Source organism: Eublepharis macularius, chromosome 1, assembly GCF_028583425.1.
Source record: "Eublepharis macularius isolate TG4126 chromosome 1, MPM_Emac_v1.0, whole genome shotgun sequence".
NCBI lineage: Eukaryota > Metazoa > Chordata > Lepidosauria > Squamata > Eublepharidae > Eublepharis > Eublepharis macularius.
Window position 1 is genome coordinate 81398743 of NC_072790.1, and position 26650 is coordinate 81425392.

The 26650-nt window shown below is 41.2% G+C and overlaps 2 protein-coding genes across 3 annotated transcripts in view; one reads left to right on the forward strand and one right to left on the reverse strand.

Annotated features, from left to right (window-relative positions):
• ORC3 (origin recognition complex subunit 3) overlaps positions 1-3985 on the forward strand; it is a 78750-nt gene extending 74765 nt beyond the window's left edge. Inside the window, exon 20 of one of the 2 annotated variants that reach the window (XM_054984624.1) lies at positions 2682-3985. In XM_054984624.1, coding sequence (XP_054840599.1) covers positions 2682-2844 — 163 coding nt within the window. In that variant the 3' untranslated portion in view covers positions 2845-3985. Of the gene's footprint in view, positions 1-1985; positions 2327-2681 lie in introns of those variants that run through there. The other variant, XM_054984632.1, reaches the window with a different exon arrangement.
• A 2665-nt stretch (positions 3986-6650) lies between these two features.
• AKIRIN2 (akirin 2) lies at positions 6651-18808 on the reverse strand. Its single transcript, XM_055001533.1, has 5 exons — positions 17771-18808; positions 9446-9586; positions 8446-8595; positions 7604-7675; positions 6651-7326 (listed from the first exon to the last, which is right to left on the reverse strand). The coding sequence occupies exons 1-5, from the start codon at positions 17976-17978 to the stop codon at positions 7316-7318; spliced, it is 582 nt and encodes a 193-aa protein (XP_054857508.1). The 5' UTR covers positions 17979-18808; the 3' UTR covers positions 6651-7315.
• Positions 18809-26650: the final 7842 nt, after the last annotated feature.

Here is a 26650-nt window from a genome sequence, read left to right on the forward strand (position 1 = left end):
GTCAAACGCTGCTTTGAGATCTAGAAAGGCAGCAAAGAGCTTGTTACTGGGTTTCCTACTGGTATTTAGCAATTAGATGGGACAATACTATACAGTGATCCAAGGTAGATTTTCCTCGACGAAACCCTATTTGTTCTGGGCCTGGAATGTTATGGTCCCACATCTAGCCTTCTAGTTTGAGTAAAAGATACTTAGCATAAAGTTTACCAACTACTGACAGTAGGCTGATTGGCGTATAGTTATCGGGTGAAGATGGATCACCATTTTTAAAAATGGGGTACGATGATTGCGTTTGCCCATGACTTTGGCATTGTTCCAGTGTTATTTATCATAGAAAACAGAGCTGCCAAGGGGTGAGCCCACCATTCAGGGTTAGATTTCAATAGTTCTGGGGTGACTGCGTCGGGGCCTGCGGCCTTTTGTAGTTTGAAGTGTGAAATCAAAGTAATGACATCCTCCGGAGACACGGGAGGCCATTCAGGCATCATAGAGATGTTAGGCTCGGTAACATTAGGGAAGCTAGCACCATCATCACTCAAAAGCTTTAGAAAATATGAGAACCAGGTTTGGGAAGGAATTGATGGTGAGGGAATTATTTTTGCCTGTGAGACGCCAGAAATTAAGGCCAAAATTTTCCGCTTATCGTTTGACCTGACTGCCTCTATCATCTGTTCCCACTGATCCCTTGACTAAATCTGATAACTGTTGCTTAACATTAAAATATTCCTTCAATACGGAGGGCTTTTTTTGGGACTGAAAGCGATGATAAATGGAGTGAAGAGTGGATTTCAAATGTAAACTTCTTCCATTATACCATGCTATACTTGGTTTTATGTTTAGGAATCAGACTGGGAGTAGAATCAAGTAGAGAAATTAAATTCGAGACTAAGTTATCATATAAAGCTATAACCTATACTGGGTTTGAAGAAGACATGAGCAAGGAACACAAATCTTTAATCGCTTGCTCGGTAGTTAACTTCTGAGCTCTCTGTGTGAGGTTATGCGACCAAATGAGTCTGGGGAGAGACTCAGAAAGCGATTCTTTAACTAGAGGAGCAGAGCCAGGATCAAGGTGTATCTGGGGGTTGATTAAACCAACAAGGGGGAAATTATCGCTCTCCGTATGAACATCAATGTAAAAGAGCTCTACATAAGCTTTAAAAGGTAGAGGGATTAAAATGTAATCTAAAACACTACAACCTCTTCTGGATGCAAAGGTGAATTCCCCAAAGGTATCACCATCATGAGAACCATTCAGAGCCAATTTATCAAACTGCACACAGAATTTAGAGAGGAAAATGCCCGCCTGGTTAATATAAGAGTCTTTGGAAGACCTGCTGAGGCTAAAAAAATCTGGAAGGGAATCATTTGGATCAAAATTCAGAGCGGCCAGGAGATCGTAATCATTTTTGCCAATTCTGGCACATGTCTGATTTAGCAAAGCACTAGAGAATCTTCCAAAGGAATAAAACTAGGCTAACAATAAATACGAAAAATCACAGCTTTCAAATCTTTATATGCATTTTGAATTAAAAAGAGGGGTATCTTATATGCCTTGTTTTTTCTTTTATGAAAGCTCATGCATTCTTTCGATGAGTTCCAGAGAATAAGATACAGATTTAAAAACTTGCCTTTGGGATAACAGTATAGTTAAACTTCAATTCTATTATTTCATCACGTACTGAAATGCTCTTGAATGTGATTAAGGTAGCAATCTTTTGTACTGTTGCTGTTAGGCATGCTGTGTTCTTTCAATTTTTTTAAGGGAAGCTGTACTATGAGCAGATCAGGAATTCTTCACCCTATTTGAGGTGAATGCCTGAGATGTTAAATTTATTCCAAGGTGGCGTGTTGTAGATTGAAACAACACTGTAAAGTTATCAGAATTCATTCTCTCTTGGGGGAAGAATGTAGCATGCATAGTCAGTTAGCCTATTTTTTTGTTGCCATGGGAAAATGTACATTCCTTGACTAGCACTCCCAAGTGCTCGTTTCATTAGAGCAGTCTCAGAATTAGAATTCTTGGGATTCATAAAGCCTACCAAGCAGAAAACTGATCATGTGGCAAGATTGACATGGGGAAGCTGCTGATGTGTGTTCTACAGAGAGGAAGTCTCAACACAAGACATGATGGTGTGAAAATCGTTATCAGTTTTCCTGTGCGAGATTTACTATTTTGCCATTAATGTTGACAGTAAAAAAACATGCAAACTACCTTTCCGGTTTTTGTTTCTTTGCATTAACACACACAAATGTAGTGATTTTCAGGGAAATAGCTATTGATATGTGTGTGTGCACACACATTCTTAGTGTAATTGCTTTTCTCATACACCATGATCCCATATGAACTTCCAGATCTGCCTGTCCTATTCAAGACAGCAATACTAAATTAATGATAAAGACTTAGAGCCAAGCTACAAGTGACGCCTTACACAGGTTGGACACTTGTCAGCTTCCCTCAAGTTTTGATGGGAAATGTAGGCGTCCTGGTTTTACAGCTTGGCTCTCCATTACAGCTGCAAGACCAGGATGCCTACATTTCCCATCAAAACTTGAGGGAAACTGACAAGTGTCCAACCTGTGTCAGGCGTCACTTGTAGCTTGGCTTTTAGGTTGCAGGCTAATGTTAACTAGGAAATGGAGACACCATCGTGGTGGTATTCCTTAGCTGTAAATAATAGCTACAGAGATTGCCCTAAGAGGGGGTTTATAGCAGCTGAATGTTGCCCTCATTCTTTCTGCATTCTCCTGCGTTTTTCTCCATGCTGTTCCCTCCAGCATCAGCTTTTAGGAGATCTTGAGGTACAAGGGAGTCAGGTAAGATCTGTATTAGTGCTTTATTAGATTCAATCCAGTACTTTTGAAAGCTGTCCTGACCTTTATCTACTTTTATTAAGCTTTTCCCACCTACGCTGAATGTTATTTGTGCAACTATGCCCACTTGTTTTGAACTCCAATCTTTAGCATTCCCTTTCTCACTCTTGCTATTCTTACCATCTTGCATGCCTGTGTTTTAAATCCAATAGCAAGCACTTTGCAGATTTCAACACTGCTTCTCAGAAACCATAGTTCAATCTAGTAACTTCTGAGCATGCATCAACATTAATTCTAATAGCGCTGCAATGTAGCCGATTTTAAATGGACACTGATAAGTCTAATTAATCCATACAATCCAATGCATAGTAAGCATGTAGCAGTTTCACTTTTTAAGCAAAGATTACAGCATCATTGAATAGCTGTAGTAGTAAATTGGATTGAACAATCCCCTTCCCTCCTCCCTCCAGAGGACCCATGTGGAATAGTAGCTACAGGGAAGCTGTAGTGATGTGGGAGATGGAACAAGATCACCCATCCTGCCTTTTTCATCAACCCCTTCCATCAGGTTGGCTTAAGTCTCTTGCAAGTCAAGCATAGCATAATTTATTGAACTGCAGAGAAATCATAGTATTTTGAGTGGTTTATCATGTTTGTGGTGGCCATATAGCACCTGTCTTTGAGATGTCAGAAAATTGTGTTCTAGGTAAATATTATACCGCCATTATAGACTTCTATCACTCTGTACCCTTTGACAACTAGTATTAGTAGCTCCTGTCTTTTTTTGATAATGAAACATCCTAGTGAAAATTTCATGGATCAGCAATTGGCTGCAGCTTTCTGGGTTGTAAAGTCTGTCCAGTTGCTACAGCGCAATACATTAAACTGTTAAAATATGATCCAAACTAAACAGTTAAGCAATTCTAGCTTTTATTTAAATATAAATGAAATAGTCGTTTCTTAAAAGCTGTATGTTATTCACTGTGCTGTAGGTAAATAAATGCTAGTTACCATTGTGATAGCTAAGAATTGTATTCAAGTATCCCTTTTCACTTGACAGCTGAATTGATCTTCCCACCAGTGTAAGAAGCATTATTCCAATGGAAAGCTCTGAGTGGAACAGAACCTTTGGTTCTAACAACCCAGTTGTTCAAGCCTAATTATACTTTCCATATGCAAGATCGTAAGACACAAGCAGGAATCAGTCATTTTAAGGCAGAGATTAGGGGAAAACGTGAGTCTGCTGCCTGAACAGACAAAGCACTGGCAGACATCTGCTCATTTCCTGTGTTAAAAACCCTTGAGGTGCAACTTTATGAGATCTCCATGAGTCAGCTGCAACTCAACAGCATGCTTTACTTTTTACCTAGGAACATTAACCTGGTCAGCATACATGTATATAGTCTTCCTTGCCATTACTGGCAACTTAGTGACTCAGCTTATTCATGCATAAAAACTTGAATTTGTACATTTCCAAATGTACAGTAAAGTATGATTCTGCAGTTGTCTTTGCCCAGGAAAATGAGAAGGTACTTAGTTCTTAGAATAAACCTTGAATTAAAAACTGTATCCCTGCCTTTAACCCTTCTAATATCAATATATCTAATTCTCAACATGGCTCATCTGTGTATGCTTATATCTGTGAATCATGGCCCTGGAGAAAGATGTTTCTACAAATTGGGGGGGGGGGGGGGGTTGTGAGGTTTCAAGAAAAACCCTGAAAATAAGTAAGACTTTTTCAGAAGCAGGTGGTATGTGAGACATTGCTGCTCTTTGCCGCTCTCAGTTGCTGAGGCGTTAACTGGAGAGGGGCAGTAAGAACCCACAAGCCCTCCCTGCTCCTGAGGCATAGCTCTCCCCCGTCAGCCCCCAAACCAGAGGCGGCACAGGAGCAGGCATGGGACCTGCTGGCAGTGGGCTGGGAAAGGGTGTGTAGGAGTCATCACTATGGTGTGACAGTGCTGGAGGTGGGCATGAGGAAGAGCACACCTGAGCCATGGTTAGCTAGGGGGAGTTGATGGAGACAGAAAGAGGGGGGCATAAGTCCAAAAGGGGAGGGGGAATAGGATGTCCCCTTCTTGTAGGTCCCTGCCTAATTCTTAAGATGGCCCCATCTGTGGATACCAAAATCCAGAAACATCTTGAAAAGTCCAGTCTTCCTACTGAGAATAGGGAAAATGTATTAACACCCCCCTCAATAGAAGCATGGAGTTTTAAGAAATAAACATCCTCCGATATCTTAGTGGCTATTGTGAGGGGGGGGTGGCAACCACAATACTGCCAATCTTCAAGCCCTGGTTTCTGAAAACAGGACCCTGCTCTGGAGGGTCCATGCCCAGCAGTAACCCCTAGGTAACTTGCTGCTATACAGCCTGCTCAGATATTTCCTAAGGAGAAGCTGCGAGGTAGATAGAAGTTGTGAAAGCTGGGGACTAGTTGTATAGTGGTTAACACGCCAGACTATGAGCTGAGAGACCGGGGTTTGGATTCCCCTTCTGCTGTGGAAGCCTAATTGGGTTGTTTTGATAACAGACTGCTTTGGGTCCCTATTGGGAAGAAAGGTGGAGTATAAATGAAGCAAATAAAATAAAGCTGAAGACAAGTAAGAGCACATGAAAGGCTGGCAGGGAGTGAGAAGAAGACGAAATTGTGCAGAGGGATATCAAGTGACCCTGTAGTAAGTCCTTGCAGGTTCTCTACTTCTAGCACTGCTACTGGTAGTATCTAAAGCAGCAGTCTAAAACTCATTTTGAAATTTATTTTTTTTTAAAAAAAAACCACTTGTGTCTTAAATTCTACCTTTTGTTGAAGTGCTGTGACAATATTTGCCATCTCGGACTCAAATTAATGGCCAGTATTATCTGAAGAAGGGAGCTCTGACTCTCAAAAGTTTACATGCTGAAAATGTCATTGGTCTCTCAGGTGCCACTGATTTCAAATCTAGCTGTTCTTCTATCTCACCAATGTATCAAAAGCCACCTTAAGACACCTAAACCCCACATCTGTAGGAAAGGCCATATTCAGGCCCTTCTAGACCAACAACAGCAGTGCAGCTAAAAAGCCTGGCACAGAAAGACTGGATACCCTGGAAAGAGGAAGTGTGGGTATATCCAACCAGCCAGCAGTCTTCCCTAGGTATTCAGCTTCCAGATTCAAAAAGCCTTCAACAATTCATATTACTCCAACAGTACTGTTGATTCAACAGATCCATTTAAAGAGCAGGTATTTCTACCTTCCACCTTAAAATAAAAACACAAGCAAAATACATCCTCATATATTTATATATCTGACACCCCCATACCCACCAATACAGCTAACAATTTCAAGATGTCAATTCCCTTGATCTTGCAGAACTACTAATTCAACCATGGGGCAAGAGTAGGAGAAACAACAAATACCTGTTGATAGAACGGAATGTTGCAATGGAATCAGACTGCTACCTATTCTTCTCTGAACTGTGTTCTGTGCAATGCTGCCAGTGAATTACTGGATGTACTTGTAACCAGTTTTCTCAAGACTCGGAGGGGGGAACTGCCCCCTCCCCAATTACACATACTCCTTTGACATCCTTGCAATTTTTATTTTTCTGTCATAAGAAGCTCAGCCAACCACCTATGGAACACTGAATCCATAGCTTCTAGTCACACAAGAAATGTGCCTCTACAGCAAATCAGTATGCCAGCTAACTTTAGTAAAAAGGAAGCTTTCCAAATCACCAGTTTCTATAGCTTTTCCTTCTGATCTCATAACAATTTTTGTTACTTTTAAATTCATTGGTTATCAATTACATTTAGGTGCTGGTAAAAATGTCTCCTACATATTAAAAAACAAACAGGTTAGAAGTAAATGTTTTATTCTTTCAACTAAATTCCAGTACTACAAGGGCAGTAAAACAATGATACACTGAAAAATTGCGGCAATAAACATTTGTTAAAGACTGATAGAATAAATAAAAACTACAAAAATGAGAAATTATATAAACCCATTCTTAACCCCCAAAAAGTCATGGAATACAGAAACGCCCTCCTTCACTATTTCACAGGCAGTGCTGTGGGCTATTTTCTTAAAAAGTTGTCCAGGGCTTACATTCTAATTTAACTGTGAATACAGCTTTGCAGTGCACAGTTATGAAAACCACACTAACTTCAGTCAGAAGCGTCATTCTACACTTTTATTTACACAACCAGTGAAGGGCAGAGTTCTAGTACACCAGCTTTAATCCTTTTACTTTTCAAACTTATTAACATAAGCCAAATTGTAATGATACAGCAAATGAGACCACTGGTATTAACAGGTAGCAAAGGTCCACATCCAGGTGGTACTGACATCAGGGAGCACTCCAAAACCAGTTGCTGCATAAGAGTGGTTGCCACTGACAAAAGCTTGAAGTAACCAGTGTATGGGGGTGGGGGGGGATATGGCATTGTTGCAAGTCTTTAAAGGACAGCTTGCAACAATAGTACAGGGTTTCAGGGCTGCCCACATATGCAGAAAACATGATTCATGAAACATCTGAAAAGAGAAATAAAATCAAGTCAGGGATAACAGCTGACAATGTAACTGGACACTGAACACAATTACTAATCAATCCACCCATATTATACACAAAGGCAACTCAAAATATTCTCTGAACACCTGTAGCTTTACAGGACCAATTTTTTCCTTGAATAATTGCATTTACATTTTTTAAAAACCTATGCATACTGGATTTGCCATTTTTTAAAAAGCTATGCATACAGGATTTGCCAGCAACCTTCACAGACATTCAAGCTCAAGATAAAATACTTACAACTTGCAGGCTGTTCTCCATATCGTCGCATGATCTGGTCATGCGTGAACTTCACAAAAGCGTCATACTGTTCTGTGATCAAAGAGTAATCCAAATGAGTAACCAAACAAATCACTTCACAGCGGGCTGGATCCTATCAGTTTGTTCAACTAGTCTGTTCCTCCAGCTCAAGCACATCAATAGAAAGGCCTCTTGCACTAGAACAAGCCAGTAGAATGAACCAATCGGCTCCAACCATCTATCTACAGCGCACAATAATTGCAGTGTTCTACCTTTAGCTGCAACCCCAAGTGGGAAAACTACCAACTACTGCTGCTGGAGGGAGGAGGATTTTGACACCCTTTGCCAAGTGGCAGCAGAGGTGCCTGTGCTGCTATTTGCATACACATGCACAGCAGCTGTGTTGCTAGTGCAGGGCAGTTATGTCATCACTGATGCCAGATACTGCTAGCTAAAGCAGTTGTGTCCTTAAACCGAACTGGGATAGCCTCAGTGCTTCACATGACAGCTTTTAAAAATACTGGATCCAACTTCTCTTATGCTGTGCTCAGCAGTGCCTTCTGGCTGACCCTGCTTAATTGTGTCTGGCATTGTGATGTTGTTACAATGTTGGTTAGAGTCTGGTAGCATCGGAGCCACCATGTAATCTGCCAGTAAAGTAAAATTATGGCAATGAAGCAGCAGTTAACTCAAGAATGGAAAAAGGAGAAGGGGTAAGCAAATAGGGATAGAAGTGGGATGGCTGCAGTTACTACAGTATACCAATCTACACTCTCAAGAATTCTTTATCAGCATTCTTTGTTAGCTATGATACGGTTGCAATTTTACGCATTTCATCATACCTGCAAGTTTTGTGGTCAGGATTTCTTCATACTCCTCACGGATTTTCTCTTCACGTTCTTTGAGTAAGCGTTCACAGATCATTCCAACTTGTCTGAGAGTAAAGAGGGGCTGTTCTTTTTTCAGTGGTGATGCTGCTGCAGATGAAGTACCTATTAATCAATATTTAAAAAGGTAATTCAGGCATATCTTGACAACTGGTCAACTGCCTGTTCAGTACAATATACTGTTGAAAATCTTGTATCAGACTTCATTAGCCTGAGTTCTTGCAGTTCAATCGAGAGCAAGTTAGCTGCATTCTATTCTCATTAATGCAGATGAGACTTAAGCGCAATTACCTTTCTCTGGCTGACTGCCTTTGAGCAAAGGTCTCTGATCTAAGTGCTCATCAATTTAATAAATTCAGTAGCACAGAGCTTAAGGTGTTTGCAACATTAGAGACTGTAAGTCACTAAAATTCATCTACAATGATGTGCAGGAATAAACACTCAAACCATCTGCAAGCCAATTTGTTTTCAAATATGTAAAATCTGTCTTATTAGAGACCATTTTTAAATGCTCATAGATGGACAAACCAGAGTCAGCAGGTTTGTAGAATGTTCCAGACTGCGGCATAACATCAAGCCCTGTCTTCTACTAGCCAACAGCTGAATAACCTAGAAATAAAACTACTGCAAGAGAGAGCTTGTGTGTTTTCTGGTAATATTTCACACATTGCATGGGACACTATAATGGCACCATCTCATACTTCACACTTCACTTGTAGTACAACGTCCACTGCCCAATAAATTGGCTGCTTAGGTAATATCAAACAGAAAAGCTCACATTAAGTGCTTTTTCTTTACATTAGTGTTATCACGATTTCCCTCCACCTCTTGCAATAAGAGTATTTTTTTTAAAATCACATTTAGTGAAACTTAAAATTAAACAGAGGCCAATCTCAACCATTTGGAACCCAAACATATCATGTTACACAGATTTAGTCTTTAAAAAAAAAATCACCTGGCAAAGCTGGTCCAGTAAGGAGAAATGCTTGTGACTGTGCATCAGTAGAACAACAGGGATCTGTCTGCTGAAAATGTTCTAAGTGTCTCCTCTTCTGTATGCGTTTGTACTCCTGTTTTATATTGTACAGAATTTGTTCTGGAAGAAGGGGAAAAAATAATTGTTTCTCTGCTAATTGCCACCTCGTTTAAAATTCTTTGCATGTTACATTACTTGGTGGCAACATTTGTACAAGTTTTAACTACTGAAATGTAATTGTACATATAAATGCTTTCTGAAACACTCAGCAAAAATTTTAACCAGTTACATTAAAAAGTTAAATTTACCCCCAAATGTGCTTTCTCCTTTAAATCCCAAAAACTCTTCCCCACTCTCCAGAAGTGGGGTAGTTGCACTCACTGCTCCCCCTCCCCTTATTAACTGAGACCCACTACTTACTACTTATGTGCTAACTTTCCACAACACACCACTAGAATTACAGTACTCATTCTATCTCCCAGATTGAAAGTCTATCATTACAGCAGTGCTATAAAGCTGAGTGCAACCTTTAGAAATATTTAGAATCTGTCCTTTAGTTCTATAGATGCAAAAACACCTATGCTGTCCATTCAATACTGATCTCTATCACTGTACACTGCATGACTATTAATATCTGTAACAGGCTTAACTCAACTGAGCGCCATACTCCACACTGAATAACACATACATCGTTCCATGTAGTATAATGCAAATTTAAAGCATTGCTGCACACTGCATAAGTTAACTAGCTTAATTGTACATCGTTTGTGTTACTGCTCCACACCCAATTTAATGATGGTATTTACAAGTATGCTTCCTACTGGAATATTTATCTGCAGCCTCAAATACCTATGACATCCCATAAAGATCTGAATTCTCTCTCCTACCCCATCTAGCAAAAGAAACAAAGGAATCAGCACACTCTACACTCTACTGGCAGAATGCAGTAGGGCTGGTTGGATGCTTCTCCCTCTGGATGAAGAGTGACAAAACAATCAAAGATCTTCTGGAGAACAGTTTTGCTTGCCCCTGGGAACAAGTAATTGCCTTTACACTGTCTTCAGTAAGCAGACAATTCCACATAACACTAAAAAAAATGTATCCCCACTTAAGTGCTCAAATTCAACACTTTTTGGATGCATCAGGAAATGAAGCATATAACTTCTGTAGCTCTCCCCCAAACTTCTCCAACTCCATATACATCTTGATATGTGCCAGGGCTGTTCTTCACAAATGTTTATCCACTGTGCTCAGAAAGCTCTACACTTTATATTAACGTGTGTAGCCAGGGCTACAAGGGGGAGTGCGGAGACTAGGAAACCCTGCTTAGAGATGAGAAAACTCAGAAAAAATCAAGAGCACTAAACTGTATCAAATATTTATTTCAGAATTAATGCTTTTAAAGAAAATGTTTAATTCATTCGAAATGTATAGTATGAATTATTTTAAGTAGGAGTTGGCTGCAACTTCTTGTGGGGGGAGGAGATGTGCCAACCTGTGGTCCCTTTGGGAACTTTAAAAGGTCAGTGGGCATCACAACAAAATGGCAGCTGGGGGGAAGGAAGTGAACTAATCACAAAATATTGAGCAGTTCTACAAAATGTTAGGAGGCACCATCCTCCTCCTCCTATGAAAGCTGCTTCCAAATGCGTGCAAAGGTGATATTCCTGGACTCTGCTGAAGCACTTCCTACTTTAAGGAGGCAAACTGGGACCACTTCTCCTCTGGAGATGTGGCCTGATATCAGTTTCCAAAGACTCTCTCCTCCCCAACCTTGATATCCCATACATTGAGTGTGCATGTGTGTACACACACACATCCTAATACCCTGCTTCCCCCCCCCCCCATGGCTTCAAAATTTTTGGAAATTCTACATCTCTGGCCCTGGGCATACAAATTTAGTTTTGAATGATGTACTGGGTCTGGGTGATGTGAGCAGGGGCTTAGAAGGAATCAATCTGGGGGTCAGGGTGATGCTCAACAGTTCTGTAAAAACCTCTCTTAGTGCCACTCCTGCCAACAACATTCTGCTGTGAAACTCTCCTCTCCTTATAATGAGACAGAATCACCACCTGCCAAACAGGGAACGGTACACCACCACATTGCCTCTACTAAGCAAAATGTAGACTCTTATTCCATCTGTCCAACTTACAGATGCTACGTCCACATTCCTCATGACTTGCACATTTTAGCTCCCGTTCACCACCACCCGAAGCTTACCAGTATCCTGGGTTTAAGAATGATTATAAAACTGATGTAAAAAAGTTGATACTCAGATCTACAGTCATCTAGCAAGTTTTAAGAGGCTGACTTTGCTAACAACCAATGCTGGAAAAACGCAAAAAACAATTTTCATCATGTGGACACTGTCTTTCATGCACCTCAAGAAAATGAGGTCACATAAATAATAATCTTTAAAAAATAACCTGAATTCTTAGACAACGTGTAGGAATAATGCACCCCTCAAAAGAATTACATTCTTTCCTTTCTAGTATCTAAAGAAATTTTAGGATCCAACTAGCCTTGCACAAGGAATGATCCCACTTCTTTAGAGAAGGGTCTTTTCCAAAGTCCCTATCTCCTTAAAACTTCAGAACACACTCCTTAAAACTTCAGAGCCACCTCATCAGTCAAGTTCCAAAGATCTACTGGTTATGAAAAATACCAGTGCTTAGCATTTCCCTGAAGAAGGGAAACTTTATAATTGGACACCATCACTATTTGATGAGCATCCACAAAAGTATCAAAAGGTTGTTTCGTCCTGGAATATGGGATACAAGAGCAGATGCAGGCTAAAACATTTTAGCAGCCCTGGGTCATGCCTGGAAAGTAGAATCCAAAGCAATCCACTGACATGATAGGTCTCAGTAACCCAATCCTCTCCTATAACCAACGGTACATGCCCATGTCCTTAGAATCCAATTTCTGTTCAGTAAACAGAAAACCATGCCATATCAAAAATTATGCAGAGGCCATATTCATTTAAATTTTTCATTTGCAATCAATGGTGTGGTAAGATTACTGGCAGCATTTGACTATAAATACTGAATGTAAATCTAGATTTTTGACTTTTGGTGAAAAATAGTATTTGGATCAAACCAGGAACCTAAGAACTGGTTATTTTAAACAAGGTACTGCCAAGATGGGAAAAAAAACACCCTCCCAATCCTCATCCAGGCCTCTCTGTTTGATACAGAACAGACACTCAGTGGACAAAGAAGTCCCTATTTTATGTAACCCCCAACACAGATCAAGAGGATGCGCTACATAAAAAGGTACATGTTGATGTACAGATTCTGTACTAAGACCAGAACCACAAGCAGAACCAGGGCTGCTGGACATATACACCCCTGTGGGGCAATAGACAAAAATGTTGCAAGTCAACCCATGATAGACTGTGATGACTAAATTTACATTCAAAGTAATCTTAAAGATCTCATCTGTAAGAACATACTCTTCCAACATGTCAGAACTTCTAAGTTCTCTGACAACTAAAACCTTGCAAGACATGGGGCAGGAGTGTGTTATTTGAGTGTCAAGAATTCTGAGAAGAAATCAGTTGCTTGTATTAGGACCAATACACAGAATTGTCTTTTCAAAATCTAAACAGCAACTACTGGGTAATTATGATCACATTCCTATTTCCATACTGGTTCAATGGCATGACCTCTATTGAACAATGTAAGATGGTGCAAAAAATAATTGTTGTTTTTCATTTCAATAATGGTGACACACCACTTCCATTCCAAATGAAGGCAATTACTTTGTCACCTCTAATTTCAGCCTGCATTTGAAAGAGTAATAGTTAAGATTAAAGACCTGGCATTTCCAAGGTAGTTGCAATGCCATCCATTCTTCATGATCCTTGCATAGTCTCACTGAGTAGCATCTGAACACAGGGCAGTATCCAGTAACTGGTATTTTAGTTACTATATAGATCAACATATCCCAACAAGGGCATCACAGGACATCATCAGGGGTTCAGCAAGAAATTGTGGAATAAAAAATTTGAAACACTGCAAAAAAAATTCCAAATATCCAAATTTGGCCAAGAACATTTGTGCAAAAGTAAAAAAGAACATATCACACTTAAAGTAAACCTTATATTTGGATATGAACTTTATTTTGATTTGATATATTTTGGCGTGAAAAATGATTAGATAATACAAAAAAGCAAAATGCTTTGCTTTTTTTCTTACAATGTAAGCAGACGTAACAGCTTACATTTTCTTGTCAATAATTTAGACGTAATTGAATTGCGCTCCCTGCCACCAACTTTTCTGGCCTGTAAACATTTTCAAAGAGGGTTCCTCAGATTTAAAAAAAATTACCTAGGGGCTCCTCCATGGAAAATAAGTTGGAAAACACTGGTATTGATCACTGGCCAAATGGTAGAATCCTGCAAGTTGGTCATACTAGGGTCACTAGTACTTGGGGGGGGGGGGTGCAAAAAAAAATGTGATCCTGTTGTAAAAAAGAAGTCGTCTCATGCTGAAGAAGGGCTGGAAACTTAGACATAAAACTGGAGATTACAAATTACTTCTACATAGAAAGGAAGGATGTTGCAAGCTGCAACTGCCTAAAGTTCACAGCTTTTCCATGTTATTGCAAGTTATTTTCAAGAATGTTTCCTTCTCCTTCCTGCTTGCTGATACAGGCACTACTTTTCCCAACTAACCCAACTATACTTCCAACCCATTCCTCTGTTTACATTTATATTTTGAAGTATAGGGATTTGAACACTGAACAACAGGAACAAATTAGTTTTGAACGCATGAGATGAAGTCATGGTACTTTATTTGTCAAAATTATAAATGGATTCTGGTTCAGTTAGCAAATTACTGGAGGAAGCTTCAAAAATCTTAGGATCAATATGTGTAATTCTAATGACAAACAGGTGAGATTTGTGAAGTTGCTCCACCAAAAAGGACTGTTTGGAAGGGAAACACTTCTACATGCATGTGTAAAACAACTTTTAAGAGTGAAGTAGTATTAGAAATACAAACCCAAACAAATGCCTGATAACCCAAGGTCCTGCCATGTGCTTGCTTTGATAGTTGATCCATTTACTTTTACCTAGTTTTCAGAGAGAGTAAACCTATGCCAGGGCAGTGCCACTTCAAATTGAAAGGGGGTGGGGGTTCACATGCTTTAATGCTTCCCTGTTTAAAAAACAATACACACACACAAATTGTCATTAGAGAAAAAGATTCTAGCCTCGCCTTCTCCCTGACACCTTTGCTGATGGGGTGTGTGTGTGTTGGGAGTCTGAGACAGCATAGCCCAGACAGGTTTGCCATCTCAGCAAGAACCAGGCCTTAGTATGCTACTTCAGCAGAAATCTACTATCAGAGAACTACAGTAACAGAATTTTATCTTTATTAACTATTTTTTATTTGAAGGCCTATAAACAGGACTGGAATGCTACAGTGGTTTAGTTCGCTTCTGTTAAATCTGTTCTGTAAATGTAATACAGAAAACATTTTTTACTTGGGCTCTACCCATGCTCTCAATAGGAAAGAAAGTCAGGTCATCATCAAAAGCAACACAGCAGCTGTCCAAACATAAAGCTTCTATTAGATATATTTTGAAAGTACTTTGCTGCCCCACCAGCAGCACTTATTAACAGAAACCAAGTGAGTTGACTACAAAGTATTTTATTTTAATGACGCACCCTCCAACTCCCAAACCAACTTTGTTTTTCAAGAACCACAAGAATACAGCCGATCACTCAAGCAGGACTGAGACAAATCAACGTTTTACATAAATTTCAAGTGAATTAAAAGAACCATCAAAGCTGTAAATTCAACTACTCCAAACCTGAAACCAATGTCTAAATGTGTATTAATGTTAGTAACCATGCCATTGACATGACACAGCATAGCAGTTTAAGAATGTGCAAAAGCCTCTAGAATTAGGCTTGGACCCCACCTAGGATTTCCATCCTTGGAGCATGATTTCCCTGCCTCCCACTGTTGCACTCCAAAATACTCCCTGAAATGCTGCTGGGGGGAGGGAGTCTGAGGATCTGGCAAAGTTCCCCCACCCCTTCTGTCTACTGAAATTTTAGATGGGATTCATTCAGCTCTGTCAAGTAACAGGGCCAGCAAAGAGTTATATTAGTATAAAACCCATCATAGTATTTACTCAAAAGGAAGACAACTCCCAATGTAAGAATACTCCCTTAAAATATTATACACAAAAAAAATTACTTGAAACTATTTAATTCATATGCAGATGTAACAAACCCCCTCTTTTTCATGTCCTATCTAGGGAAAAACCTAGTCTTGCATTTGAGTAAATACTGTAATAATTAAAGTAAAATGCTATTATGACAGCATCATGGCCAAACCTTGCATCATACCTAAGTAAGGGACTGTGCATTTCAATCAATGAAATCAATGTTACTCAACTTCAGAAATGCACATAAACACATCAATTGATCTTTAAATCTTTTCCCAACCCAGGTTTGTCAAGACAGTGTCTCCACTTTTTTGCATATTAAACACAATTAGGCACAGGCTAACCAGTAATGTCTACATGACCAATAGGTCACATCAAAGAATCAGTTTTTCAACTCATGTTTATACAAAGCAATCATAGTACACGTTTCTTCTCAACCCAAAGGGTTTAAATAACTCAGCTTTTCGTCCTTATATGAAAAACATTTAGTTGTTTTATTATTCATACTAAGCTACAATCCTGAAGCCACTCAATATGCTCCAATGACTGACAGAATTTATTCGTGAGAAAGGTGTTCAAGGAGGCAGTGATTCAACCTCCACATTTTGTTATACTATTGATTTCAATGGTATTATATCAGTGTTAAATAGGTCACTGAATGTTTGGAGTTTTGGCCTAGGTACCAAACATGTCAGAATGTAGCTTAATCTAAAAGATAACATTAATTTCCACATACTGTCTGTGACCAATCAACTTCAAATTAGATTCCGTATTCTCTAAAGAGTATAGCAAGATACAGGGTCAAAGGACTAATTCAGAGAACTATTTACCATGGGACAACTACAATCATTTTGTAAAACAGTAGTTGTAGAAAACTGTTTATAACAGATTTCTTACCACCTGAAGAGAAACTAATTAAAAAGCTGGATTACCTATTACAAATAATCATAACAAATAATTTAAATGCCACATTCCTTAGAACATTAGCATTAGTTCAACTGATCAATAAACAGATCTAGAATTGTGAAAATGGGAGAAGGAAATGTATCTTAAAACAACAAGGATTATAAATGCTAAACAAACCTAAAAATCCAGTTGTGACCTGGTACAATCAACTACACCGTGGAAATACCAAAAATGTTCATACTTAAAGACACTGATACCAACATTATGGCTCATTAAATGTGTTCTGGGAGAGAACGTCTGGGGGAAGATATCCTGATTTAATGTTACCTGTTACAAACACAAAAAAAGTGCCTCCTCATTGTAATGGACGTCTTTTAAAGTCACCCCATACACAGACAACATACACCCTAATAAACTCACGATTTTTTGTTTGTTTCTAATTGGGCAGACCTCTATAGACAACATTGAAGACCCTCGACTTAATTCGAAGGAGAGGAAGAATTCTTTTGTTACTGAATCGGTCCCTGCCATTGCCCAAGCGGCCTACTGTGTGTGATTGATGACAGACCCCGCTCCGCAACCCTCCCCCGGTGTTTGAGTTGGAGGAGGCGGCGGCGACATTGCCGTCTCGGCTTAGGCAACACACTCACGCCCCAGAGTTAATGGCTGCAACAAATCGATTGCCTGTACCGGGGAGGAAGAGAAAGAAGAGCAGACAATCGGGGAGGCGGGGGGGGGGGACCTTTGCCTAGGCAGGACGCCGGCTTCCTCAGAGGCGGCGGTCTCCCAGTTCCTCTTTCTTTCCCCGCTCACCATTACCCTCCCAGCCCTCTCTCCCGCGGAGGGGGGGGGGGGTGCGGCAGCGCCCCAGAGAGCCCCCTTTTCTCCCGGCAGAAAGAAAAGGGCGAGAGACCAGCGGCCCTCCCCCTCTTCGCACATCTACCGGCTCAGCCCCATTATCAGCCCCCTTCAGCGGCCTCTCCCATATCTGCCACTTCCCCACCCCCACCGCGGCGAGAGCGGCCATTTCCATTGTGCCGACTCGGCGGCGAGAGCCAGTCAAGGCGGGGGAGGGGGTGGGGGGAAGGGAGGCGGCGGCGAAAGCGAGGCGAAGGACTCCCGGGAGCCCCGCAGGGGCAGGGCAAGGCGGCAGCCCCAGCTATTCCCCCCCACCCCGGCCCCACCCAAGCGCCCCTTCAGCCCCCCCGCCCTTACCTGTGGTGAGGCGAGTGGACACTTCCCCGAAGGGCGAGGGCTCCATACGCAGGTATTTCTGCGGGGAAGAGGCGAAGGAGGCCGCGGAAGAGGAGGACGAGGTCGCTGCCGAGGCGGACAATGGGGCGCAACGCCGCCGCTTCGGCGAGGCCGGGCTCAGGAGCGGGTCGAAATCCAGAGTCCGTTTTAAAGTGGCCCCGCAGGCCATCGCCGGGCTGAGCGGTGGGACGAGGAGGAGGACGGAGGTCGGCCCAGGAAGGGAAGGAGGGGACGAGGAGGGGGCGGCGGCGGCTGAGCCGGCCCGGCCTTCCCCACTAAAAGAGCGGCCAGGAGGTCCGACGGACGGCCGGGAGAAGGGCGGCGCTTCAGCCGCTGGTGCGCCGCGTCAGGCCCAGGGTCGCCACCGCTACGCGCCGCCTCGGCTTTCTCTTGCCAGCCACCTGAGTCTCTAGGGAGCGGCCCGGAGCTCCTGCCCCGGGTGGACTCTGGGGGCTCCGCCCGCGGCAAATCCTCCCCGGGCCGTATCCGGGAGGGTGTCTGGGCCGGTGGGAGCGGCTCGACGGGAGGCTACCCGGCCTGAGGCCGCCGATGAAGAGCGATGGCGCTGACGGCAGCTGCACCGCGGCTCTCTGTGACTCTTCCACACCAGCAATATGGCGTCAATAACAACGCCGCTGATTCAAAAAGCAGCCCCTGCCAACGCGCTTGCGCGGCACGGGGGTGGTGGCTGCCGCAAAGGATCAGGGGAGTTGTGGTTTCTTCACCTCTCTTTCTCGCGCTAGACGGCTCATGTAAAGGTGCCTGAGGGAACGGTGAAACCACGTTTCCCGTCAGGCATTGCGCAAAAGACTTGACTTCCGGGGTAGTATTTAAATCCCTACAGTAGAGCTCGTTCTATAGGAATGCCTGTTAACGGGATGAAGGAATAGTAGTGGTTATTTGAAAGTAGCTGTAGCCTAGGAGTTAGGTAGAGGAAACAGCGTTGTTATTTGTCGAAAGCGTGAACGGTTAGTAGCATTCTGTGACGCAAGGGACGAGGGAAAGAAAGACTGTCTATATTCAGTTGGATCTGAAAAGCATAAACAGATTATGGAAAAATATAAATGAATGAAAGGGAAAGGAATGCCTTCTAGATTTAGACTCCAGCGCTAGAGAAAGGCAGGTGGTGGAATGACTTTTTGCAAAAATTCTAGTTTTCAGTGTTCTTAATATACTGGAAAATGCTTTAAATGCTAGTGAATGGTGGTGGTGTTCTGGGTTATGTTTCCTACTTTTAAAAATACATTGCACAAAATGTTGTGAAGAGGTATACCCTGAAATGGTTACAGTGCTGAAATACCACACAAAAGTGTACATAAATGTATTGACATGGCCAAATAAAAAGTGTTTTGTGGTGATTTCATGATACTCTACTATATAAAATGTCTCTCTTATTTTTAAGTAAGGTCACAGAACAGTCTAAAAGTTTGCAAAAAGGGACAGCGTATATGCTGCCATCTTAAGGGTATTTTTCTGGGAGTAAGCCCCAGACTTTAATAGGACTTTCTTAGGTTTTAGTGTTTGAAATGCTTGATGTACACTATCTCACTGGTCCTTGTTAGAAAGTATGCAGCATTATCCCAATATTGCACAGGAGGGAAAGAGTGAGTCTGAATGTTACTTGCCTTAAAGAAAGCTAATGTGTTCATCATATGTGCAAGGTATGGATGGGGAGGAGAGGAGAGTCTTATTTACCACACTATGCTATTCTAGTGTAATGTTCTTCTGTTGTTTGCTGACTTGATAGCCCTGACTGCACAGAAAGGCAGGATAGAATTGTTACAAAAATAAATATTATACTAATAATAAAGAGTGATACAGCAAAAATAAGGGAAGTACTTTGTGCAGATAAGGGTCATTGTTTATAGCCATTTGCACTTTGGGAGAATTGTTCAGGTTGCAAGAAGTAAAACATGCAGAGTTAGTATCATTAATGTAGCGTCAGTATCATACATCCAGCAGCCAGTTTGCAGGGAAATAGGGTGGGTGACCCCTTCAGCTAAAATATTGTATTTCCTCAAGTATAAGACTATTTTTTCACAACTATGCTATAAAAAGGAGAGAGTATCTTACATTTACATAAAAGTTACAGTTAGGTCCAATAATAAACTAAAACTTTCTGCATAACATTTTTAATGGGGTCATCTTACATTCCAGGTCATTTTTCTTTTTAATAATATGGTATGATATTTGTTTAACATAGCCTTGCAAGTTTGAAAAGAAAGCCCTGAAGCTTAACATTTTGGAAGTATCAACAGCTGTTTAAGAATATAAAGCTGAATCCATTTATAAATTGGTAATCAACTTTACTAAACCAGGGTTTTTTTTCTGTCCGTATGCTGATCTGGCACCTCTTTCAGCTGTAGGGCATGAGCCATCTGTGCTGGGGTTACCAGCATTTTTTCTTACAAAAGAAAAGCACAGTATAAAACAACACTTACCCATGTGAAGGCAGTAACCTCCTTTCCGTTCAATGGTGCTTATTGAATACTTTATTGAATATATTGTATTGAATACGTTATTGTATTGCTCAAGCCATTTTGAGTGTGGCTAGGAAGGCAAGGGCTACTGCGGGGACAATGGCAGCAGAAGGAGTGGCGCTGGTTGGGCTGAGTTTGCCACCGGCACTGCTCCTCCTCTTTGCAGCAGGCAGCAGGTCCCTGCAATGTGCCATAGCCCTCAGGTCCCAAGTCCTGCAAAGAGGCACTCCGGCTCCACCCCTCACTAGCATTATGGCTGGTCACACAGCATTGCTGATGCAGCCCCTAGTAGCAGCAGCAAAGAAGCAGACCCTGTATTGTGGTATGCGCAGATGACTGAGAAAGGGGTGGGTGCATGCACATACCCCTAAGAGGAAGGAAGGCTGAAATGAGAGAAGAAATAAATGGGAAGAACCCAGGCGACTCCCAAAGAAACTGGTTGCCTTCTCCAAAGAGAAGACAACCAGTTTGAGCATCATACATTGCAGGTTTCCTATTCTCCAGAAGGAATAATAATGATACTAGAGGCATGTTTGGGAAGAGAAAAAATGCACTGAGCATCAGTTTCCTGCTCCCTCCCCACCCCAAAATAGAAGAGATTTAAACTAGGGGTGGGATGGCTTAGTTATTGGAAGGGGAGGGGTTTAATTTGAAACTCCGCTCCTGGCCCACAAGAAAAGGTGGTGGTGGTAAAAGTGCCCCACCAACCAAAAATAAGAGTAAAACTGGAAGAGAATGAAGGTTCACAAGGAGGGTGAAGAGTGTGAGCATTTGGTTCTGTTAAGGAAGTTTAACAAAATAATGGTGATCTAATTTGAACCTAATTTCCTATTTGCTCCACTCTTGAAGGAGTGTTGCCTTCAAAGAAGAGGCTGAAGTTGAGAAATAAGAGGTTGGAGGGGAGAGCTTAGTTATGTGGTGGTGGGCTTCACTGGAATCTGAGCATCCCTTCTAGAGTATGTAGGAGGCTTCCTTCCTCCTCCCCAAAATGGTTGAAAGTGGGGAAACCAGAGACTCACAGAGCAAGGGGAGGTTTAGTTACATTGAAGGGATTGGAGAAGGTTTCTAGTGCAGCTCAGCCACCTCCATTCCTCGTGGAGGGATGGGTGGTCCAGTTAAGAAGTTAAAAATGAAATATATCTTAGAACACATGGACTGTGAGGGACTTTGGGGACACAAAACTTCCAGTAGACATGCAAGTATGTGACTGTGAAAGGGAGAAGTTAACTAGAGATGGTTTTTGTAGGGTTGGAGGACAGCAGGTTCCCTCAGAGAATGGGGGATATTTAGGGTTTTGTCATATTGTTTGGGAGTAGGAAGACAATTTCTTAGAGAAAGATGGTGGGACCATTCAGTTTTGTTCACTGTGGTACACTTTTTGTTTCATTTTTTTGTTTATCTAACCAAGCATCTTGTAGTATAAGGGCTTTTGTACAAATCACTTTTGCATCAGAGATAGGCAGGGCTTTTTTCTGCTGGCATGTGCCAGTATGCCATACCAGCACCTCTTTTGGCCAGCAGGGCTTTGGATGTCTCTGCTGGAGTTCTGACTGGCACTTTTTTTTTTACACAAAAAAAGCACTGACCACAACAATCATAGCACCTAAATATAATCTAAATAACATTGCTGAAGATTTTAAAGACCGTGTAAATAACAGATTTTCATTTCTAATTTCCACTGAATGTGAACCAGAAAAACTGAGTTGAAAGTAGGGATATTATCAAGGAAGAATGCATAAAGACTATTCCTGTAGCCAAAAGAAAAGAAAGGCCTTGATGGATGACTGATGAAACTCTTAAAATCGCTAAAGATAAATGAGAAGCAGAAGGTGACAGAACCAAAATTCTAAATGCAGCTTTACAGCAACTTGCACATAGAGACAAAGAGATCTATTATAATAACTAATGCAGATCTATTATAATAATAACTAATGCAGAAGAGAACAATAAAAAGAAAACGAGATCTGTTCCACTGGATCCAGGAAATCAAAGGGAAATTCAAATCATGGCTAGCAGTACTCAAAGATTAACATGAAATTACATTATCTGATAGGACAAAAAGAAAAGAAAAGATAGAAACGATAGACTTATTCCACACAATCAGTGGTTCGAATGTCCCTCAGCCAATTCCAAGAAGGGACAGACACAGAGTCCTGTGAATGAAGTAAGTCTACTACATTTATTAAATGTGGAGGAGTATCGACACACAGAGAGTAGAAGGTTCCCTCGTGCCCAATGCTCATCAAAGCTACAATAGCTGTGCAAGACATTTTTTACCCTTTGGTTCATTACAATATTGGGGGTCCCATTGGCTCAAACATAATTGTAGCCCCCATTGGTTTACGCAGGTGACCACCTCCAATGATCTAGTGGTCCCTTATTGGAAGAATAATTCTGGTCAGCAACACAATTACAATATTTCCCAACTAGCATTGCTTATCACCTTAGTGCATTTTTTTTTCTCTTCGAGGAACATCTTTCCCCCTTCCCATTCATAAAGTTCACATTATTTCCTGCCATCTTGACAGTGTAACATCTGCCAAGGGCATCTAAATGTCGCTTCAGCAACCTTGTACTTTACAGGCAGAGATTGTTTCTTTGGGGTACAGTGGGAGGGGAGCAATCTCCCCTCCTTTGGAATGTGTTTGAAGCTACTTAGGTACCCCACCTCTATTACTTGGGGCTCCTCATAACCTTGGAAAATTCTGCTACTCTGGTTAAGTTGAAGCAAGCTTATTTCTTTCGGCTGGGTGGTTTTCAACCCACTCCTTTGTATTCCTTCTGTCGTCACCTCCCCTCTCCTGCCTCTCCATTATCCAGACCAAGGTTCAGTAAATGTCCTTTTGCTTTCTGAGAGTAACTGTTTAAATTCTCGCATTTGCAGCTGGCTTCTCTTATCCTGTTCTATTCTATGGCTGCATTTGGCATGATTAGTTCAGAAGGAGGTTTCCCTTATCAGCTTATTAAGTGTGGCATAGTGCATAATGAGTATAGGTACATCTTACTAGCAGCAAGCTTGCTCGGTATGCATGTATAGTAACCTGGGTTATCTTTTACCCAGCTACAAACAGCAGGCACTTCACAATGATTGGCCTCAGCATTCACAGCAACTAGCATACATTCACGTGTCTTCTACCTGGGTATTTCCCCGCAGTGTTCACTTTCTACTTTGCACAGTAAAAATACTATAAGGGCACCTGAGAATAAAGTAGAGTTGCATAGAGATAGAAAAGGCACATAAAATATTCTAGTCCATTAAATTCACTTCCATCAGACTAAAGAACTATACAGAAGAGATGAAAAGATGACAAATTCTTTCAAAGAAGAATCTTTTGAGGAAGAACTTGCAATTTTAGAAAGTGATGTGAAAGCTGCACTCAAAGTAATTGGGAGGGAAAAAAATCACCAGAAGTAGATGGGATATCAGTAGACCTCTTTTAAGCTACAAAAAGTAAGTCCATTAAATTCTTAATACGAAAACAAATACGGAAAACAAAACAATGACCCACATATTGGAAATAATCTATATTCCAGTTATGAAAAAAGGAAATATCAAAGATTGCAGCAACGATCAGATTATTGCATTAGTTTCCCATGGAAGCAAAATGATGCTAAATTTTTTTACAACAAAGAATCATGCCAGCTGTTCAAACTGGATTCAGAAAAGGAAGTGGTACTAGAGATCACATTGCAAATTTATTATGGTTACTGGAGCATATTAGAGAATTTCAGAAGAAAATCAGTTTGTCTCTTATAGATTACAGCAAAGCTTTTGATTGTGTGGATCATGAAAAGCTGTGTATGGTTTGAAAAGAAATGTATGTACCACAGTATCTAATTGTCTTGATGAGCAAGCTTTTCTGTGAACAAGAAGCTAATATTAGGACAGAATATGGGGGAACAGAATAGTTTCTAGTTGGCAAAGGTGTCAGACAAGGATGTATTTTATCTCCCTATCTGTTCAGCCTACATCATAAAAAAGCTGGAATAGATTTAGATAAAGGTAGAGAGAAAATTGGTGGAAGGAATATTAACAATTTGAGATATGCAGATGATATGTTACTGGCAGAAAATAGTGATGACTTGAAATGACTCCTGATGACAGTTAAAGGAGAAAATGACGAAGCAGGATTACAGCTGAACATCAAGAAGAGAAAAGTAAAGACTACTGAGGAATTACACAATTTAAGGTCGATAATGAAGAAGTTGAAATAGTTTTAAAAAATTTCTATTCCTTGGCTCAATCATCAACCAAATGGGAGACTGCTCCCTAAAAATCAGGAGGGGACTGAGATTTGGAAGGACAGCAGTGAAGAAACTAGACAAAATCCTAAAGGATAAAGAAATGTCACTGGGGACCAAGATCAAGATAATCCACACTCTGGTATTCCCCATTACTATGTATGGATGTGAAAGTTGGACAATGAAGAAAGCTGACAGGAAGAAGTTGATTCATTTGAAATGTGGTGCTGGAGGAGAGTTTTACAGATATCATCAACAACCAAAAAGACAAATAAGTGGGCTCTAGATCAAATCATGCCTGAATTCTTCCTTGAAGCTAGAAGGATGAAACTGAGGCTATCGTACTTAGGTCACATCGTGGGAAGACCAGTGTGATGGACTGGACTGGCTGCAGCTCTGCCTTTCCTGAGAGACAGCCAATGGGAACGGGCAGAATGCTGGGCATGTGTCCATTGGAAAGAAAAAGAGGCTCTTGGGGGCTGCTGAGACAGAAGGGTTTGAGATGCTGCTAAAGGAAGTGGCAGGAAGATAGCTGGCGGTTAATCTGTTCTGATACTTTGAAACATTCCCTGTTTAACTCCAGTTTGTTTTATTAGTTTAAAATCCGTCCACCCTATGTTCCTTCTTGTAAATAAAGTTTATATTTGTTTAGTTTAATCTTGGCGGGCTTGAAATTGTTGGCTGAGGGAGCATATCTGACACACATACAAACGCTCTGGTAACTTTAAATGGGCCTAGTGAATTAAATAATGGCAGCACATATAAGGAAAATACCTCTGAGTTCCCTTTTCCCCAGTAGCCCTGAGCTGCAGCTGGTGAGGGGAGGTACATAAAGGGAACTGACTGCCTGTCTAGTGGAGCCTCTGAAAGAGGAGAAAGGCACCCTGTGAGGCTCTGGGTCAGGGCTTTCTGCCTGCTGTAGTGGAGGCTAGACAGGTGGTGTGTGGAGGTGGACTCCCGGCCTTTACCTGCCTGGGAAGCCCCAAACCTGTGAAGAGGCAAATTTGGAATGGGGGGCAAGGTGTGCGAAAGGCTTGTGTGTGTGAGGTGGGGTCTACCCACTCACCTGCATAACAAGGCTCACTGGAAAAGACAATAATGCTAGGAAAGGTAGAAGGCAGCAGGAAAAGAAGATCTAACATAAGATGGATTGACTCAATGCAGGAAGCCACAGCTTTCAGTTTGCAAAAGCTGAGCAAAGGTCATTCGATAGGATGTTTTGGAGTTTATTAATGTATAGGGTTGCCTTAAGTCAGAAGCAACTTCAAGGCGCATAACATATCCAATAAATGTTCTTCATTTGGAATATATTTACCCCCCACCCACGGCCACCTTAACACTTTGCTGTAGAGACAGAAAATTGCATATTATGATATAGGAATCTTGTTTGTGGTTGCTCTAATTCCAAATGCTTGGGCGCATACTGCTTTTATTTTCCAATTTGTTCTAATAGTGTTCTAGTCTTAACTTTTAATTGTAAAAGTAAAATTGGGTAAGGGAATGAGTTGGTGAGGCACAACTGATCCCATTTGTCCTTGAGAAATACATGAAGTACAAAGGGATACATGTTTAGTGTGATATTCTTGGGCACCTTTTGAGATATTGTGCAACCGAATTGGTGGAAAAGTTTATTTTCTAGGGCAGGAAGACTTGGGGGTGGTCTTTCATAAATAGTGACATGCATACGTAAGGTTCAATTGTGTAGTGATTCCTGAAAAGCTGGACCTGCTTTTGAACATCAGGATTTAGCCATTTTAATGTATTTGCTGAATTATACTGAATGAAGATGCTTCCCCAGGATCTTTCTGTTTGATGCTTTATCAGGCACATTCTCTCTTACTCTCTCTCCCAGCCTATCCTGATATACAGGAATAGAGAATATAATCATCCTGCATGGTGGTCCCACTCAGATGAACATTCCAGCTCAGTTTATATAAGGCTGTCACTGTTGCAAATAGACAACAGAAGAATAATCAGTGCTTCCTTTCTGCTGGGGCAATCTAACACACACCTCAACATTTGCTTTGGATAGCAATATTAAGCTCTTGATATTTTTTAATACATATATCTGGAGTTTCTAGTACATCAGTGAATGTAGATTGAATGTGACTTTGAGCAT

Coding starts and splice junctions, on each gene's coding strand:
- AKIRIN2 (XM_055001533.1), bottom strand. CDS start 17,978: ATGGCCTGCGGGGCCACTTTAAAACGGACTCTGGATTTCGACCCGCTC. Junction 8,596..9,445: donor TACTGGACCAGCTTTGCCAG/GTGATTTTTTTT, acceptor ATTGATTAATAG/GTACTTCATCTGCAGCAGCA. Junction 7,676..8,445: donor CCTGACCACAAAACTTGCAG/GTATGATGAAAT, acceptor CTTTGATCACAG/AACAGTATGACGCTTTTGTG.